Here is a 12,553-nt window from a genome sequence, read left to right on the forward strand (position 1 = left end):
TCATTTCAACACCTCTGGCCCTGACCTCACAACGTGATCCATTCCCCCTCCTAATATCCTCACCACCGCATCGTTGGACATTGGTAAACACCCAACCAAACTCTTTTTGAGTCGAGTCCATCACAGGGTGGCAGTTCCCCCCCCCCCCCACACACAGTCATGACTACGCCATCCGCGTCCATCTCATGCTTACACAGGGGAGGTCATCACAATCAGATACAGTCCACCAATCCACATAGTCCACTGACAACGTTCTTAATGTTACCACATCTTCAATTTCCATCTTGTTGTCTATGTGTGGAGTATTTTAGTCATTGTGGTCAGTGTTGGGGGCAACGCGTTACAAGTAACGTGCGTAACAGGTAACGTTTGTTACAGGTAATGTGCGTTACAGGTAACACATTATGTAATCAAATTTTGTGTCAGGTAGCAAGTAATGTTACTTTTTTAATTTACGCTAAGATACTTTTTCAAACAAGTAACACGTAACAGATAATGGCACATACCGGTAATATGTAACAAGTTACACTACTTTTCGGCTTATTTTCCGATACAATTGGAAATATTACAAAGAACATAAACTTTACACTGTCAAATTAAGGCTCCAAATCCTGTGCATTGGCGGATAAAAGGCATAGTAAAGCCACTTTATAATCTGTAACATGTTACAAATGGAGACAAATGTGTTATGCATTGTTTCCAGCTATTGTAATTCCTGTGTAAAAACATTTAATGCAGTCATTGTGTGACATGTTTCATGCTATATTTGTTGTTGCAGGAAAATTATGTCAGGGGACAAATACTTTTTCACAGCAAAAAAAAACAACAACTCAGAATTTATACAAACATCTGCAAGCCAAGTAGGAAACCACAGTTATAGATGGCTTCTTTACGGCGAGACAAAATAACATGTTATTTTCTGTAAAAGGTAACAATGTAACTGGATTAGCTACTTTTTAGGAGCATAGTAAATGTAACACGTTAGGGGCCCTTCACACAGTACTTGTTTTGCCATTACACTGTGCTGCTTTTTCATTGTTTTTCAATGTAAATGCTCTAGAGTCTAGACAGACGTGTTCGACCGTTGCTGCCATGTCTTTTGCAGCATCTCACGCATAACACGGCTTTCTAAAAAGGCGGCGCTAAATGAAGTTAAAATTTAAAAAAGAAAAAGCGTCTCTAGACCTTGCGCTTTTTTACATTCCCCTGGGGTCTCGCGTCTTTAACAGCAAAAACGTGTTCTGTGTGATCCGGCCCTTACTTTTTAAAGTAACATTCCCCAGCACTGATTGTGGTGAACTGCTGATTCAGTTATTTTTACTTTCTGAAAAACTGCTAAAAGCTTTATGTATTATTTATATGTTTATGAGCATAGCAGAGATTGAAGCAGGAGGAGCAAGCACCACAGGCTTCATATATGAAACAAAACCTATTTCACCTTCCTTCCCAATGGCTCGGTGTGACAGAAAGAATCCCTGTGTAGAATGCCAGGAAACAGTCTGATGTGCCCCTCTCCTGCTGCAACACACATTCAACACCCTTCGCTGACTTCGCCTCTAACAGTGGCCTTGGAACTGAAATTACTTTTTGCTTTCTCTCTCCTTGTGTTTTTTCAACATCCTCATCATCGCCATTTCCATCGTTTCTCTCTGTTTTACTGTAAACATGTCTTGTCACTTCACTTTTGTGGCCATTGCTCTCATTTCCCATGGTCCTGTAGCAGATTACTTCAGTTTGGATATTCCCTCCATCAATGTCAATCTGGATAGCCTGTTGGACGAGTTCAGGGTGGGCCCATGTCGGAGCTCCTTTGCTGCGGTCAGCTCTCCGGAGGGGGAGTCCGTGTCTGAGGAGGAGGGCCAAAGCACCACGCTATGACCCCTGAGCCCACCAAGCAACTTCGCCCAGAACTTGCCATCTTCTGCCGAGGCCCAACTGGAACCCCATCTTGGCCAAACCCTGAGTCACGGATACTAGACTAGAGAAGACGCCAACCACGCAACAGGTGCCATAAAAAGCAACAGAATGGATTTTGTTCAAATTGCCACTGGGGGAACCTGGAGTTTTGTGTTACGTTACCTGTTTCTCTCTGAACGATTCTGTCTGTTTCGTTTTGTTGTTGGTTTTGTTTGATTGGGATGGATTTTTTTTTTCTGCCTTATCAGAGCTGCAATTACAATACAATGCACATAGTGGGCAGTCTGCTGACTTTAAAGGAACCTCGTAAACTTTATCTTGCTGAAGGCTTGGAACTGAGACCCACCCTCACAGTATGAGAGTGGGACATCGTTGTTTTCCCTACAGGGTCCATGCCATGCTCTTTATGGGTCACTTGGCATATAGCATGTTTAAGTCTAATTTTGCAATACTGAGTTCTTTCTTTCTTTCTTGCTTTCTTTCTTGCTGTCTTTCTTTCTTGCTTTCTTTCTTTCAATCTCTCCAAATCTAAACTATACACTACTTTAGCAATCCAATCCAATTGGCCTTTCGCTAAGCCTCGCCTTAAAATGCTACTGCTACTCTCTGGCCTTAGCAACTATTTCCACCTATTATATTATCAGACAAGTGCTCATATCTAGGCTGCGTTCCAAACTGGATAAATCTGCCTCCGAAGGGCACTTCGAAGTGAGAACAATCATGGCCGCCATATTGAAGGGTGGTTCCAAATGTGCTCAAAACTGGCCACTTCAAAGGGCCCTTCGAAATGAAGGATTCGAAGGGTACAACTAATGGGCCACTCGCTCCCATGATTCTTTGCACAGGCAAGCAGCACACACAATTGTGTGATTACGGCACATCTTTAATTGGCTCGGCAAATATGTGGTTTTTTTGGTCCCTATACCCTTCATTCCTTCGAAGCTCTCACTTTGGAGGGTAAACCCTTCAAAGGCATCAGGGCGTAGGTATAAGTCCTTCACAATGGAATGCAGGGCAAATGTAGATCTATGGAAATCCTATGTGTTAAGATAGTTTTAAATGGAATTTTACAAACAAATTATCAAAGATTACAATAAACTCTTGTTGCCGGGGTCACTTCAAATAGTTATAAAAGATACCCACACGGTATAAGAAAAAAGTTGCTGCCTTAAATTTTTAAGTACAATCAACTTGGATGTTTAAGTCATTTCAACTTAAATTACATTAATTATATGATCAATAAGTAATGACATGTTTTTAGATTGCTTTAACTCAAAATCAAAATAAGTTAAGCAATTTTGAACTTATTTTTATAAGTGAGTCAGGATTCAACTAAATTTTGTAAGTCAGTTTAATGTAATTTAAGTTGAAATGACTTAAGGTGATGATACACAGGGCAACTTTTTGAGCAATGTTGCTGGGCAATCTTGCCGAGCGATTGTTGCTTGAGGACTTTCTCGTTGAAAATGGGCAATAAATTTCTATCTGGATAATTTAGATCGGTCGTGGGCCCTGTCTCTCATCTGGTTCCCCGTTGACGGCAACATTGCCCAGCAACATTGCCCTAAAAGTTGCCCTGTGTATCATCACCTTAAAACATACAAGTTGATTGTACTTAAAATTTAAGGTAGCAACTTTCTTTTCAGTGTGGGGGATTTAGTAAAGGTTGTCAGAGTGAGTAATAGAAACTGAGGTAAGGAGCTTGGCGGAGGGTCAATTCAATTAATATTTTGTGCGTTTCTCTGCGCTACAACATTATCCAGAATCGCACATAATGTAATAGCAACACAGTGACAACTACTGCATTAGAGTGTATTTTCTTAAAGACTCGATTAATAAAATGAAGTGTCTGAAAACAAGGTAGGAAATCCAGGGTTCCCACAGTCATGAAAAATATCAGGGAATTTGATTTGTGTCATGGGAAAGGAATAACATTTTTAAAATTCCTGTTAAAAAATATGGATTTTTTTTTTTTCTTCTGTATATGCTCATTATACTTAGTTTGTGAAGTCAATTTCAAAATCCTTATCATGGAAACTGGAACAACTGTTCATGGAAGTTCTTTGGTCAGAAGGTGTGGGAACCCTGGAAATATTGATTCCTCACCATTTACCCACAAAACAGAAACAGTACTTGTGCTAAAATGGGTCACTACGAACACGTTTCTGCAAATGTGTTTCTTCATTATCAGGACATTAGGCAACCACTACTGAGATCAACCATTGCATTTTCTGTTGTGTTTCCGCACCCATATGCCCTCCAAAGTGCTTCAAATGCAGTGCCACACTATCCTTTATGTATATACCAATACTGTATATAAAGATGTGTAGATAAGCGACAACGAGAGGACAAATGTAAAGGCAAATATGAGTTATATATTCATAAATGTGACATGCCATATTTATCTTGTATAGAGATAATGTTCTAAGTATTATTTTGTCCCTGAACACTTTTTGTCAGGTTCACATAGCAAGTGAGTTTTTTGCACTTTTGTAAGCCATGAACTAGATGTAGAAATATGAATGCAGACTTGTCAGAAGTTTAGGTAGACTTGCTCCCGAGAGAGATTTTATCCCTAAACCGACCTCATCAATAACAGCCTTAATCAACAGCATAAATCAACAACACAATCTACTTATTATTAGAAAATATGTCAAGTCGTTGACAGATTATACTAATTGTATATCTGTTCATTCTTAGTATAGTATTGCAACTGGCTGATTATATAAATAAAAATACACTGGCCCTAAAATGTAGTGGACACCTAAAATGTCTACAAACAAATGTTAGAACTTTTCTCAGAACTAACTACCTAGCCATTTTCCCCCAATTACTTTTAATCAACTAGTGGTTTTTAGTGGATGTACAATGTCAGTTCCCCATTGGTGTCGTCCATCACATGAACTACAGTATCAACATGATCTAATGTTTGACAACCCCAATGTGTCCACATACTTTTTAGGGCCACTATAACGTATCTCCCCCATAAAATCAATGGAAAGATCAACATGTATAACTTGGCAGGGATCCTTTTTGTGAAATGTCATCTCAAAGATATCAGGCCCTTAAATCCTTCAGAGTCTCATTGCTTTTCCCAGACACATAGTCGGATGGCACGAGTCTGGCCATTTGTTTCATCAGTAGACAAGACTATACGAGACTAACCTGACTCCGCCAGATGGATTTGCTCCGCATATCCATCTGGAAACCTTCCGTTGAAGTAGTTTTGGTAAAGGGGCGAAAATACTGGTTAGCTGATTGGCCTATGTTGGTGATAGACGGGCCAAATCAACCAATCAGATCAACGAAGCATATGACGTACTAACAGAGCGTATCTTTTCCTCTGAGAAAAGCCTCCAGAGCAGTGTTTTGCTCTTCTTTCAGTGAAGAAATACTCTGTAATTCCGATAAAACTTGCTCGATAGCCACGCTGATGCTAGTTTCATCCGCTGAAGCCGACATGTTCTTTAGACTGAACTGACGCGCTTCTCGTTGCGTCACACCTCAACCCGCCTCAAAGCCAACGCTGATTGGACGTTCGTTTGGTGAACTGCTCCCAAATTTTCTTTAACGGAAAGTATCCAGACTGATCTGCGAGTGAAACCTTGAAAGCTCGCGAGATCAGGATGGTCTCACGAGGCTAATACGAGACTACCAGATGCTGCAATTTCTCTTGTCTGAACTTTTACAACAACAACAAAACAAAAAAACACGCAGGACTTTATTAAGGTCAAAGAAACATTTGCTCACTTCTGTCCTGTGGAAGGAATGGGCACAACACAATCTCTGTTGATATATGAAGGACTCTACTTCCAACGGTGGATAGCCATGGCTTCTGTTTTTCTCTTTGAATAAGCATTGGTGTTCGTCAGGGACAAAAGGACTTTTTTTTTTTTTTTCTGAAATCTGTGATATGCCTCAGTGTGTGTTCTTGATGAAATATAGTCTAATGATTATTGGTGACTGAGTAATAGTTGTAGTGATTACACAATGATAATTGCAAGTGCCCTCACATTCAGTATTTATAACCTGAAGCTAACGGCGAGTTTCGTGCGTACGTGAGGTTCTGTCTGTGCCGTTTCCCGCGGTGTTCTGTGAGGAGGCCGTTGTGTCTGTTTGAGTGTGCTGACTGAATGTGATTTAGCCTATACTTGGAAGTGCACTATAGCGTAAAGGCCCCTTATTGCAGCTGCAATAGAAGCATGGTTTATTTTCTTTATGAACATGAAACTTTTGCTCATCTCTCTCTGTTAGCAATCATAATGAATGCTAATGTTGTTGTTAATGAAGACGTGGGAGGGTTTTATACAGTATGTACATGCATTCTCATTCCAGTTCAACTCTGCATCGGTTATCACACGCTTTTCTAAGGTGAAAAGGCACAGCTATACGTTACTAAGGGGCCGTTTACACAACATCGTTTTTTAACTAAAAACTGAAACTTTTGAATGCGTTTTTGGCCGTTCATTTACACGCCAACAGAAAATGGGTTTCAAAGTAGATGTTTTTGAAAGCAATAGCGCTATCATCTCCATGTTACTACAAAAACGACGGTAACGTCATGCGCATGCCTGTTACGCGCGTTCAGTCTATAGGCGCATCGTATTTCTTTACAAAGTGACATCGACATCTGGCCTGTCATGAACAATACAGCGGTTTTAGTCGCAGATCCGTGTGAATGGGGATCGTTTTGGCAACGCTGTTGTCTGTACGCATAATAATAATAAAAAAACGCTAACGAAAAACTTTTCTGTTTTTAGTAGCTACGTCTTTGTCATGTAAACGGACCCTCAATCTGATCTGTAAATTAAGCTAGTCTGTCATCAGATTCAGTTGTTTATTGACTCAAAACTGAATGGATGGAATAGCCATGGAACTTTTGAAAGAATCACAGCTGATGAACTGTACAAACACAATTTTAACTGATGATTTGACACAGAATCCGCACAGGTGAATGTCATAAAACTGTCAAGGTCATAGTTCCCCCCAAAATTAGAAGAAAACAAACAATAAATTGTATTCCTGTAAAGAACAAGAAGCTCATAGTATCTTAAATTATTACATGAAATAATTTTCATGATAATTAAGCACAATTTCACAACCAAATGTCATTACCGCAATCTATAAAATGAAAAATGAAATATTATTTCAATTGTATTTATATCGTAGTATGATTTGTACTTCACTGATGTAGATTTAAATCAAACTAAAATATTTGTATTGCAGTAATTTATAATGTATTTATCATGGCAATGATGTAACAAAAAATCTTAATAGTCATTTTTTTTTTTTTTGTCTTTTGATTTTGTAGTGAAATGGCCTTAGCTTACCTGGACATGTTGTTGTGAAATTCACCCATATGCTTTTTTTGCATTTTATGTACTGATTGTGGGGGGAAATCAGTGCAGAAAGACTTTTAAATGATAAGATGTGTTAAATTCTTATTGAGCACTGTAAGCATTATCATACGAGTCAAAATATGTTAAACCAACATGCAAAGGGTCAAACAGACTTCATTACTTGCTTGAATCAAGGAAATTTATGATTCGAATTATCTTTTCAAAAGACCATTTTAAAATGAACAGATAGATACAATACTTTATACAGATACATGCATTTATTAATTTATCTGTGACATTTTCAGCATACAATTATAATGTTAAAAAATAACAGAATGGACAAAGAACACAAATCTTGTAAAGGAGACGAACTGAACTAAAGATCTGATCACTTTCTCAATACATTTCAATCATTTGTATTGAGCATTTTGGCCCGTTTACATCATCCTGTTAAAGCCAGCAAGTTGGAGTGACAGAACAGAGAATGCATTTAACTATTCCCTTTAGATATTCGTGTGTGTGTTCATTTAAATGATACCAGATAATAAAGGGACTCAGTGATGAACCAGGGATGTGTGAACTTTAAAGGCTGATCAGTGCACATTTTCCAACAATGTACAGCCCTCTCCAGCTCTGCTTACCGAACTAATGTACAAATCTGCCTGTAAATCACCCTCCTCAGCTTAGCATATCAGTGGAAGAACACAGTCTGTACTGTGAAGCCTGCCGCAGTCCTTATCAGAATGTCAGAAATACATAGATATATATTAAACTCTACATTTGTAATAATACTTCTGGTGTAAGTGCTTTTGTGTGTTTTAAGAAGTGATGTTGTAATAACAATGTCCTGACATTATATAGGGCAGGGGTCTCAAACTCAACTTAACTGGGGGCCGCTGGAGGTAGAGTCTGGGTCAGGCTGGGCCACATCAAGTATTCCACAAAAAATAGTATTCAAGTATTCCAAAAAAGGAGCACAACTGATTCAATCTTCATGAGCTGTCCTTCTGACAGTTGAAGTTCATTTTCCTTATACACAAAATCTTTGTGATACTTCATTTTACAAACATTCTTTTTCTTTTCCTTATAATACATATTTGTGATACTTATATTTGCTTATGTCCTTTTTATTTTCTTTATACAACACATTAATGATATTGGATGTTTTTTGGAAGGCACATTTCCTTTTATTATACTTAGAAAAACGATTATTGCTTTTGAAATACAAATATTTGCAGTCATGTCTGCCCGTCTTAGGGCCTGTTCACATATCGCGTCTTTTGCGCGCTCAAGTTCGTTATTTCAAATGTAGGTGCGCGGAATGCGCGCTCATAATGGAAGCGACGCGGTCGTGGTGCGACGCGTTCGTTTTTTCCAAGCGCGTGCGCGCCGCATCGAGATAAAAACATCTCAACTTTTCAGAATGCCGCAAGCGCACCGTAGCTTAGCAACGACAGACGCCTACGGAGCGCAACCGCCCTAGCGCTTTGGAAAAAAGAGAACGCGGCGCGCCTAGCGTTTTCTACGCGTTTTTGGGTGCTAAATGTGAATTCAGCCTTATTTAATTATTTCTACACATGTATAGTGTCTCAGGCAAATTACTGACTTTGCACAAATCAAAGCAAACCTTCTTATCAACCTGCTGGACACATATTACAAGCTCAAAATGATTATTCTCACATTGTTTTAGAGCAGGGGTCTCCAACACGTCGCTCGCGAGCTACCAGTAGCTCGTGGCATGTTCACATATCGCGCTCACATATTTTGCTTGCTCAAGTTCGTTATTTCAAATGTAGGCGCGCGGGAAGCGCGCTCATAAGCGACACGCTCATTTTTTCCAGGCGCAGTAAGTTTGTACTTCGCGGTTGTCTATGACAACTATTGACAACAAACCCACCGTAAGCTGTCATGAGACTATCTATGGTAGCCCAAAAGGGATTAAATTTTTTTTTTTTTTTTTTTTAAAACGCGGTACACGCAACGACGGGCCGCACTAACATTAAACTTTAATGTCAAGTAGGGGGCCACAAAATATCACCCCGCGGGCCGCAAATGGCCCGCGGGCCGCGAGTTTGAGACCACTGATATAGGGCATGCATGCCTTATAGGATTGTAAGGGAAAAAATTTGAAAAGGTTGATGTCTGAAACTGCTGTATCTTTGACAAATCAGGTGTTTATCTCAATGTGAACTCAAACATTTCTCAAATAATGTTGACTCTATAGTGCAACAATCGGGTTCCGGAAGTAAAAACTCCATTCATTTTCTCCATAGGGAAATAGATTTTTTAATGATAACTTATAAACCTTTAAAGACAGCCTTACTGTGAGCTACAAGGTTGTTAAGTGACACTATTTGCTTGAGTATTTCATCTAATATTTTAAGAATATTTCTTCTTAAAATAATTGTTTAACAGTGGGGATTTCTGGTGAAAAACTACATTACCCATGATGCTGCACTGAAAATTACACCAATCAGAGAGTCGGCCAAAACATCTCGTTAGCTCCGCCCACTCCCATGAAGCACTGCGAATGAGTAAATCGAGTCGATCTCCCTATGCTCTCAAAATACTGAAAATATTTTATATTTATGCATATTTTGCAATAAACTTAAAATATATTGTTTCTGGATATAATCAACAACTTTAAATTAATACTTTTATAATTCTCCATCGGTTTTAATTGGATTATGTCATTCGCAGTGCTTCATGGGACTGTAGTTTTTTTTTCCTCACTTATCTTTAAGTACAGTAAAGTGGTCAAAAGTGATGTCTGGCCTTGAAATAAATTTACATCTTCACCCTTTATTCAATATTTTTGTTAAAGATTTTGTAATGTTGCGTAGTTGTGCTTGGAGTCAATTGTTTTGTTTGTGATAACGCAATGAAACATGCAAAATTGTGCGGATATAATTTTTGGGCTGTCATACAAAGAAATTATGAACACGTGCAAAAGAGCACAAAAGAGAACCGTCAGATAATAATAACTGACTATGTTTCAATGTATGCTTTTTCCTATGAGCTTCTTTGTTATGCATTTGTTTTTGCAAAGTCAAATAAAACCTGTAGCTGTAGTTTACCCCCCTTTTATTTTGCCAAATCATTTTGTCAGATAAATACCTTAAGTTTAGTGTTTTGTTCTCCCCTCATATTTAAAAATATAAAATATTTTCCTCACACTTTAATCGAACTTGTAGGGTCATTAAAAACAAACATCACTTTTGGCCACTACTTCACAAAGTCTTGTATACCTTTGTCTTTTTTGTTTGACTTTCAAATTCTTTTCTGCTTCAAATAAACTTTTGTAATGTTGTGATTCACCTCTGATTGGTTTGGTTTGGTGCTTATAACGAGATAAATGAATGAAAAGAAAAAAAAAATACTGAAAAAGTTCTTACTTTTTTTTTTTTAGGAGAAACATTAAACAAATTGATGCTTAAAACTGAGAAATCCATTACGGCACCTGAGCCATGAAAGAAACTTCTGAGCAATAAAATGTGTCCTCTGGGAGGAGACACTACAAACATGTACATATGAATATTTTTGAATATCAAGAAGTGACTGATAACTTGTACAGAATGTGCGGTATCAGTCATGTCATGGCTGGATCTAAGCGCTAACCCGCGTTACAAGAATTTCTGGACAAATGAGGGTGTGTATCATTCCTTACAGGCATTGCAAGCAGTCGAGAAAAGCTCAAAGTAAAGCCTCATCATCACACCCTTCCCTTTTCTCCATTCTCAACCCTGCTGTGTCCACGGTAGCTGTAACTGAATCCCACAGTCTTTCTTTCTCCGAGATCAAATGACATCCAGACGACAATCTCATCGTTGCTTCTCGAGGTTTAAACGTCTCCCGTCTCCTCAGTAACTCAAGGGAACCACCTTTGTAGATTCAGATCCAGAACAAAATACTTGTTTATCCATTAAGTAATACTATACAATGACTTTGTTTTTGTAATTAAATCTCCTCCAGCATTGCCTCCCTCCAAGACATGTCAGAACAAGCCTTGGAAACGATCTCACAATAACCGTCTGTTCTTCATAAAACATTCATTGCGACTGAGTCCAACGCATCTCTTTTTCAGAAAGCGTGGCTTAATAATAATATATACTGATCTTAAAGCGTTTGATCGTACACGAGGTAACAGTTCTGGAGCCTTTATGCCAGCAGAACCCATGGAAGTGTGGCAGCCACCAGTGCCAATAAGGTGAAAGTGATCATCAAGACCAGAAGGCAACAGGAGATGGTGCAAAGTCTCGGTCCATTACTGCCATAGTCCCTCTGCCAGCCTGAAGCTATCCCAATGTCAATAACATCCCCTTCTGTCATGGGTCGACCCGACTCACTTATGATAAACACCTCTGCGTCTTTAGGACAGACGAGTATTCGTCTACATAGTCTACATGAAATCCTCCTTAGACACCTGCCGACACAGCCGAGACCTCCACTGTGAGAACTGTGACCAGAATTCCTTGGGAACACAGGAGTGGGGACGGGTGGCACTTCCAGTGTCCTTCCGATCCTTTTGCCCTCAGCCGGGGAAAATGTCAATCCGTGGTGCTTTGTGATGAATGTCAGGTGTCTGCAGACAGGACAGATGATAGTATCCCGTTTATTGGAGCCGTTCTGGTTGGTGTTCACCAGGGTTCGCACTAAGCAGTCATGGCAGAAGTGATGCCCGCAGCTGAGCGTCCTGGCACTGTCCGTGAGACTCTCGTAACACACCGGACACTCGCTGTCTTCTTGAGCCTCCTCATCCATGACTCTCTGCTTTCAATAGCTCCAGCTGGATCGCCTCTGCTGGCTTTGAGACTTCGGAAACACACACACTGGCACAGGTAACCGATACTCCCATAAGATAACATGCTGACACTCGTGACGACACAGACATTGTCACGCGAAGAATGTTGAAGAACTAGATCTGTTGTTAAAGAAACTGGAAATGGTTCAAAACAGACTGTAGGTATGCTGTTTTTAAGTATTGTACCATATTTGGATGTAAGTTAAGCATGTGCAGGATGGTTTGGTTTGGGTGCCTCAGCTAATGTGTTATAATAGGCAATAAATAGAGACATTTACTTGTAGAATTTACCATTTACCTCTTTTTTTCCCAAAGAGGCCATCTTTGCAGGTACTGGGGTAAGTTAGCCCAAAAATGACATTTGATATAATTCTAATTATTATTTATATATTTTTAAAGTGTTGTTAATGTAAAATACTATTCTATTTAAAAAAAAAAATGTTTAACCATGTAGTTGAATAATTGAATATCCAATAACACAAAGCAGAATCCCAGT

The 12,553-nt window shown here is 39.1% G+C and overlaps 2 protein-coding genes across 9 annotated transcripts in view; one reads left to right on the forward strand and one right to left on the reverse strand.

Annotated features, from left to right (window-relative positions):
• arhgap44a (Rho GTPase activating protein 44a) overlaps positions 1–2,533 on the forward strand; it is a 62,004-nt gene extending 59,471 nt beyond the window's left edge. For 5 of the 8 annotated variants that reach the window (XM_056272516.1, XM_056272557.1, XM_056272531.1 and 2 more), the window contains one exon: positions 1,721–2,533. In XM_056272516.1, the coding sequence (XP_056128491.1) occupies positions 1,721–1,878 (158 nt within the window). In that variant the 3' untranslated portion in view covers positions 1,879–2,533. The remainder of the gene's footprint in view (positions 1–1,720) is intronic. The other 3 variants (XM_056272566.1, XM_056272548.1, XM_056272541.1) reach the window with 3 other exon arrangements.
• Positions 2,534–10,814: 8,281 nt separating this feature from the next.
• Positions 10,815–12,124, reverse strand: LOC130106550 (RING finger protein 222). Its single transcript, XM_056272705.1, has one exon. The coding sequence runs from the start codon at positions 12,015–12,017 to the stop codon at positions 11,415–11,417; it is 603 nt and encodes a 200-aa protein (XP_056128680.1). The 5' UTR covers positions 12,018–12,124; the 3' UTR covers positions 10,815–11,414.
• Between the last annotated feature and the right edge of the window lie 429 nt (positions 12,125–12,553).

This window comes from Rhinichthys klamathensis, unplaced genomic scaffold (assembly GCF_029890125.1).
Source record: "Rhinichthys klamathensis goyatoka isolate OS25496 unplaced genomic scaffold, OSU_Roscu_1.1 h1tg000015l_1, whole genome shotgun sequence".
Lineage (NCBI taxonomy): Eukaryota > Metazoa > Chordata > Actinopteri > Cypriniformes > Leuciscidae > Rhinichthys > Rhinichthys klamathensis.

Coding starts and splice junctions, on each gene's coding strand:
- LOC130106550 (XM_056272705.1), bottom strand. CDS start 12,017: ATGGATGAGGAGGCTCAAGAAGACAGCGAGTGTCCGGTGTGTTACGAG.